This window comes from Ruditapes philippinarum, unplaced genomic scaffold (genome assembly GCF_026571515.1).
Source record: "Ruditapes philippinarum isolate M1 unplaced genomic scaffold, ASM2657151v2 ctg9250_1_1_1_1, whole genome shotgun sequence".
In the NCBI taxonomy this organism is placed as follows: domain Eukaryota; kingdom Metazoa; phylum Mollusca; class Bivalvia; order Venerida; family Veneridae; genus Ruditapes; species Ruditapes philippinarum.
The window spans coordinates 28116-36040 of NW_026867109.1; the positions used below are offsets into that span (position 1 = coordinate 28116).

The following is a 7925-nucleotide window of genomic DNA, read 5'->3' on the forward strand; positions in this document are numbered from 1 at the left end:
CTTATTAATTTCTTCTATTCTAAATAATCCCATTTCAAGTGAAAAAAGTGATATGTTAGCACCATAAAAAGTTGTTATTTACTTTGGGTTATAAATTGAACAGAGGCGTGAAGGTGTGAAAGGCAACAAAAAACTGTTGTGTTTAAATGAAAGATGTTTGCATTGTATTTATACAGTTGACTGGTTACTAAACAATTAGATATGACATGAATATATGTTGTAAATATTGTTTGTAAAAAGTATGTTAAAACTATAAAGTTGTAAATATGTTATGTTAACTTTAAAGTAAATTATGATTTTATTTCTTTGCTGAATAATACTTGCAATTATTTGTTTGACACTGTATTTATTCAAACTTTGATGAATATATAAAAGTAATGGTACTGATACTTTATTACTTCACCAAAAAAAGTACTGGTACTGCAGTACCGAGCTAAAATCTAGTACTGGTACTGGTAATGGTTCGCATAATTTGCCAAGTACTGGTACTGGTACTTAATTACTACACCCTTAGTACTGATGCAGCTCTGGCTAACAGAAGGCATTAAGCAGTTGTCAGTAAACAGTATCCTACCTACGTGCACAAGTACGTAGTTTTCAATCATTATTTACAGCATTTTTCAATTTATCCATAACTCCATAAATTGTATTCTAAAATTACGGACCAAAAATTACACAACAGTTGTTCTTGTTCAATAACATATATAAATTCTAATCATTATATATTGACTTTTAGGTATTTTAATTAGAATATTTTAGTACAAAGAATACAAACTTTCACTTTCATCATTAAGTATTTTTTAAAAGTTCACTGAAAACCTTGTATAATTTTAAATATACGTACATGTATATATAACTGATTATGCAATCGACATTTAAAGGATATGTACCAAATTCCCTAAAATAGCATTATTGCATGCTTTTTGTGAACCTCTAATACATGTTTTAGGATTTTTTAAATGTATTTTTTCACATGGCATATCATTTTAGCAATCCAATAGACAAAATCCTCTTCTCACTATTTAACTGAAATGTTTGCCCTAATTTAAAACAGATGCCGTGACAGATTTTGTTGCAACACAGATGCCGTGACAGAGATTGGTGCCGTAAAGTAGTCTACATATCCGGTTTGTCACTTCCGGAGATTTTTGACACGCAGAAATTGTTTACATTTTGACATTTCTTGTGTTTCTACTTATAATTTGAAATGGACTTACGAATATACATGTGCTGAAGATGTGGTCCATATTTTCTCGTGACCCAGCAAAAGATTTTGCATATGTTATCGGTGAGAAAGTCGCTGGCTTAGAGGATAAGTCAGTTTGGTCTCTTCACCAAGGAAAGAAAAAGGTAAATAATTGTGATTATATGGATATAGATGCCATTTATATGATAAAATAAAAAAAAGTATAATTTTATAATATGCAATTAGGCAAAGCCTATGCACGGGGAAGTCGTTAAAAATTCCTTTCATTCTTTCCGTTTTAAAGGTGTCATTCGGTAATATGAAAAAGGCAAAGCCTCAAAGCGAGCTCGATTTTCTTTTACCGTAAGATAGTTAAAATAATCGTTCATTTTTATTTTACATTTTCCGTTTTAAAATTGTCATTCGGTATTTTATACACTGCTTCCGTTTATTCTGGTTCCCCCTTTCTATAATGGTTCCTATAATATGAAATTAGGCAAAGCCTATGAGCGAGGAAGTCGTTAAGAATTTATTTTCATTCTTTCCGTTATAAAGGTGTCATTCGGTATTTCATGCATCGCTTCCGTTTTCACTCGTAACACTCGGCGATTATTATTAATCCGAAAAGTTGAGATTTGTTCCGTTATCGGAATACCACGCCTATTATCATTGAGTAGCATTGTAAATGGCGGCGCCCGACTAGAACTGACACTGAAAATTTCATTGATAGGTATAGAATTCTATATTTTTTTTTTAATTGTTTTTTTATTTGATTTTCTTTTAAATATACATGTGTAGTCTATAGCCGGCCAAGCCTAAGCCCGGACCCGCTTCGCGGGCCTGGTCTTTGACTTCCCCGTATAAGTGCACAGGACACCAGTCTACGCTTCCGTTTGCAACCAGAGTACATCGGCTTTTATCGTTATCTTGTAATTCGAAAAGTTGCGATGTGTCCAATTCGGTACTTCGGACGAAAGTTTTCAAAACCATCACTTAGCAGGTACTCGTGTTACCGTAAAGCTTGCTTTGTGAGCAGGCCCTTCGGGCCAGCTCGTCCAGCTCGCTATTACATGCACCGCTTCCGTTTTCACTCGGAACACTCGACGTTTATTATTTATCCGAAAAGTTGAGATTTGTTCCGTTATTGGAATACCCCGCCTATTATCATTGAGTTACATTGTAAATGGCGGCGCCCGACTAGAACTGACACCGAAAATTTCATTGATAGGTATAGAATTCTATATATTTTTTAATTGTTTTTTATTTGATTTTCTTTTAAATATACACGTGTAGTCTATAGCCGGGCAAGCCAAAGCCCAGACCCGCTTCGCGGGCCCGGTCTTAGACTTCCCCATAATATGAAAAAAGGCAAAGCCTCAAAGCGAGCTCGATTTACTTTTACTGTGAAATAGTATAAATAATTGTTCATTTTTATTTTACATTTTCCGTTTTAAAAATTGTCGTATTCGGTATTTTATACACTGCTTCCGTTTATTCTGGTTCCCTGACCTATTATGTGCGCAGGACACCAGTCTACGCTTCTGTTTTCAATCAGAATATCTCGTCTTTTATCGTTATCTTGTAATTCGAAAAGTTGTGATGTGTCAAACGAAATCTTTCAAAACCATTACTATCAAGCAGGTACTCGCGTTACTGTAAAGCTTGCTTTGTGAGCAGGTCGGGCCAGCTTTCGAGCTGGCTATAAAAGTAGATAAAGCCTATGAACTAGGAAGTCTAATAAAAAAAAAATTGTTCATTCTCTGTTTTTAATGTAATATAAATGTTTCGTATTACTTGTCTTGGTTGTTCTTTCATTGCTTTTAATCTGAACACCTCAAAGATAATTGCGTTTAGAATACATCCACTGACAGTCTCTATATGAACTACATAAATAACAGAGGTATATCGAGTGAAAAGTATGAGTTGTTTCCCTTAATCTTTGGGTAAAATCCATATCTCTAATGCTAAAACAATGCAAATTTAGCCATTTAAACCGCTAGTTTGGGGGCGATTAATGTCTGATTTTTAAAATTTATTAGACAATTGAAAGTTTGTGATCTTACCTTCATTTCAGTATATTTCAACACATGTTTGATAATAAATGTATTTTAAATTTACAGTTAAACCTACCGCATGTCAGACCATTTTACATATGTTTTATACAGTGAGATATGCAACCCTTGTTATATTTGATCAAACTTCTACTGATAAGAATAGCCTGTTGTCTGCTAGTTTGGAAACTGTCCATTGGTGTATTGTGACAAATGATTCTGAAACTTTTACTGATCAGTCTTTGCACGGCGTAAGTCTATATGGAGAAATTTCGTGTATTGTACACAATAAGTGTCATTTTCTGTTTGACATTTTGCAAGTGTACAATTTTTAATAAATACTTAACAGTTAATTGATGACCCATTAAAAGTTAATTGTTGACTCATTTCATTTATTTATTATTTTTCTATTGAAAAAGTAAAAGTGCCACTTCAGACTTCAGAAATCCCTTGCCTATTTTTGTATGCTCAGGAAACAGTCCTGACTCTGTTAGTGTCAACCACTGTTTTTTTCTTTAAAAGTGTTTGAAATATTAGGTAATACATTAAATGCTAGAAGAGTCAGCCTTTTCTTCGCAAATTACTTCGGCTCCTTTAAATTTTAATATTGTATTAGTTCCATAACAACTTGTTTTCTCAAGTTTATATTATAATATAAATAAACTGAATTGATTAAAAAGAATTTTAGGATTATCTAAAGCTAAAATAAACACTTCTATTATGTTATCCATTATCATTTTCAACTATGAATGAAGGTAAAAGATTAATTGCTTGCCTCATTGACCCTCATCAGATACACTGTAAACCATAAACATGTAACATATCATCAGGTAGGGAGCATCAGTGTCAGATGTATTGTTGTCATTTAAATTAATGAAGATTATGATAACTCTTGTTTTTTGTAATTTGTACAATATAATCTGATTGACACATGCTGATATAAATTATTTCACTCTTAATTTTTCAGACAGGTGGTGACAATGTGTCTGTGTTTGTATTTGACGTCAAATCAAGCAGTGAATCACAGGTAATGTTTCATTCTGACTGAATGTTGTTTTTTCATAGAAGATTGCAAGTCAGAAGTATTGTGTTTTATTGACTTGTTTGTGATTTATTTGTTTATAACTTGTATATTCCATAGAATGGCTGCTACATTTGCAAGCATTTTCAAAGAGACAACCAACCTCCAAGTGTAGTTTATCTGTCTGAATAGGCACCAAACAGAGGTCTTCAACTTCAACCTCATGAATTTGATTAAGTCTGACATAAAAATGCATGTTATACATGAAGCGTGTGACTACAGGAAGTTACATAATATGCAGGGTGTCATTGTAATGTGTGCACAGCTAACCTAAATAAAGAGAATAAAGTATTGGGCCTAAAATAAAATATTATTTGTTTCTCCTAAAACAAAAATCACACCTACCCAAAAAAATATTGTCAAACAAAGTATTTTTATTACTAAAAATTGAAGCAGAGTCTGTCAGTGAGAATTCCCTCTGTATATCTGTCTCATTTTTATACGCCCGTTTGAAAAACGGGACGTATTATGGGAACGCCCCTGGCGGGCGTCGGGCGGGTGGGCGGGCGGGCGGCGTCCAATTTTGTCCGGAGCATATCTCCCTACATGTATGGAGGGATTTTAATGAAACTTCATATAAATGTTCACCACTATGAGGAGCAGTGTCGCCGCACATGAACCAGGTCTCTAGGTCAAAGGTCAAGGTCACACTTAGAGCTCATTGAAAAATGCTTGTCCGGAGCAAAACTTCCACATGTATAGAGGGATTTCAATATTACTTGGCACAAATGTTCACCATTGTGAGGCGGAGTGTCGCGTGCAAGATTCAGGTCCTTGCGGCCAAGGTCAAGGTCACACATAGAGGTCAAAGTTCAGATAAAAATATGAAGATGTGTATATGGACCATTTAGTCATCATTTATTGAGGGATTGTAACACAAATGGTCATTATCAAGACTATGGCTGTGATACATATAATTTAGGTCAATATATACAAGGTCAAGGTCACTAAAGATGATGAAATATCCAGATTTTGTAAAATAGAATTTAATCAAAAGGGAGACAACAAAGTTATTACTTTGTTCATAAATGACTTACACAATTACTCCCTTGATCTATTTTCTAAAAATAGAAATTTAATCAAAGGGCATGAAATAATCCTCTTTCTTGGACTTGAGTATGTTGTAAAGAATGTAACATTTATTTACACATGTTTCATTCATTGGTCAAGATACTTAACTGTGATAACTATGGTGTTCTGTAGACTTGGTATTTGTTCATAAAGATCATACAGTAATTACCTTATCAAATGTAAATACTTTCTCATAGAAATTTAATTATATTTTAATTTTCAAGTAAATATCAGTTCAGCTCATTCAAAGATTAAGAATTGTAATGAAATGTATTTCCCTAGAATAAAATCTTAAATCAGAATTTTTTAGTTATTAAATTACATGTACTTTTTATACGCCCGTTTAAAAAATGATAAAAAATATGAAGATGTGTATAGGGACGATTTAATCATCATTTATTGAGGGATTGTAACACAAATGGTCATTATAATGACTACGGCTGTGACACATGTACTTTAGGTCAATATATGCAAGGTCAAGGTCACTAAAGATGGTGAAAATCCAGATTTTGTCTGGAGCATATCTCCTACATGTATGGAAGAATTTTTATAATACTTTATGGGAAATGCTCACCACCATGATATGTATTGCTCCATGCATGATCCAGGTCTCCAGGTCAAAGGTCAAGGTCACACTTAGAGCTCATTGAAAAACGCTTGTCCGGAGCAAAACTTCTACATTCATAGGGGGTTTTCAATATAACTTGGCACAAATGTTCACCATTGTGAGGCTGAGTGTCGCATGCAAAATTCAGATCCCTGCGACCAAAGTCAAGGTTACACATAGAGGTCAAAGTTCAGATAAAAATTTGAAAGATGGTTATAGGGACCATTTAGTCATCATTTATTGATGGATTGTAGCACAAATGGTAACTATCATGACTACAGGTGTTACACATTTAATTTTAGGTTAATATTTGCAAGGTCAAGGTCACTGGAGATGATTAAATATCCAGATGTTGTCCGGAGCATATTTTCTACATGCATGGAGGAATTTTAATGTTACTTTTATAGAATTGTTCACCACCAATGAGACGTAGTGCCCTGCACATAAACCAAGTCTCTAGGTCAAAGGTGAAGGTCACAGTTAGAGCTCATAGAAAAACACTTGTCTGGAGCAAAACTTCTACATGCATAGAGGGATTTCAATATAATTTGGCACAAATGTTCATCATTGTGAGGCTGAGTGCCGTGCATAAAATTCAGGTCCCTGCGACCAAGGTCAAGGTCACACATTCTGTGCATATCTTCCCTATTGATTTGTTTTAAGGTTCATTTAACAACACAGTGCCAAGAATAAAAACTTGCTTGCTAGATAACACTTATCCATAATGCCCCCATCTCCATCTAAAGCTTTTTCGTAAACGGGCGTATTTTGTGACTATGGCACCCTTGTTTTATTTGTAAATACATGTATGTAAATTGGGATATATTGAATGAAACTTTGAAATGTTGGTTCTAGACTAAGCATTTCCAATTTGTTTTGAATTCTATTTAATTTTAGAAAGAAAAAAATTTGGATTGAAAAGAAAAGATTAACTACCTACATGTACCTACCCTTCCTAAACTGGGAACCCTCCTAGTTCAGGAAGGGTAGGTACATGTAGGTAATTTAAGGCTGGTCTTGACTCATTGTCTCCTTTATGCAATTTTTGGGCAACTTTTTGTTAATATATGCTATGTCTGTGTTTTGATTGTTAGGGCCACATCTAACTTCGGGATATTAAGATGAAAAATCTACTGGAGCCATAAGATGACACCTTAGTGATTATGTTAAAGTACACTTTGGTTGTTGAAAGGTTATTTTTATTATAAGAAAGTCATTTATCCAACAAAATGAATTTTATTGCTATTAGTAAGAAATATATATTTGGGTTACTTCCATCCTAATGTTTTTATCAATATCTAAAATACTTTTGGAAAATGTGCCCGTGGTAGTCTAGATCAATCTAATGAAAAAAACATGTCCTTGAGAACATCATTTGTAAACACAGTACAAGGCTGATAACTTGGCGTGGATTTTGAATGTAATATGTCCCTAAGTAAACTTTAAAATTCTTTGGTCAATATTCAACTTTCAAGACTCACTTCTTGGTACTTTAAGTGAAATCATCCCTTCATTATCCAGTCCCTAGTTTTAAAAATTTAAGAAAATTGAAGAAAAAGTCTATCACTCTTGTTTGTCAAAGTCAGACGTTTTCCCTCTCAATTAGGTTAAAGTGAATTTTATATTTGAAATCAAATAACATACAATATATACATGTATATATAAAATTGAAGTTTTTTTTATATATTTCAGACAGCACTAGCAAGATCTTCATTCAAAAGAATTAAGACATTGAGACACCCAAATATTCTCACTTTCTTAGATGGAATTGAGGTGAGGCATGTTGTTATATCATTATTTAAAATGTTATCAATAGATTTTGGTATAATCATAGAAAAAACCTGTCAATTAAATTTACCAAGATCATGTCTGAAAAGTTTGGTACAATCACTGTGTGTGATCATGATAAAAGAACTTTTTTGGTATCTA

General features: G+C 33.4%; 1 protein-coding gene across 1 annotated transcript; it reads left to right on the forward strand.

Moving 5' to 3' along the window:
- Positions 1–1111: 1111 nt before the first annotated feature.
- Positions 1112–7818, forward strand: LOC132734877 (N-terminal kinase-like protein; the record flags this gene model as incomplete). Its single annotated transcript, XM_060721736.1, has 3 exons — positions 1112–1350; positions 4205–4264; positions 7689–7818. Coding segments are annotated over exons 1-3 (304 nt in total), but the record flags the coding sequence as incomplete, so codon positions are not given.
- Positions 7819–7925: the final 107 nt, after the last annotated feature.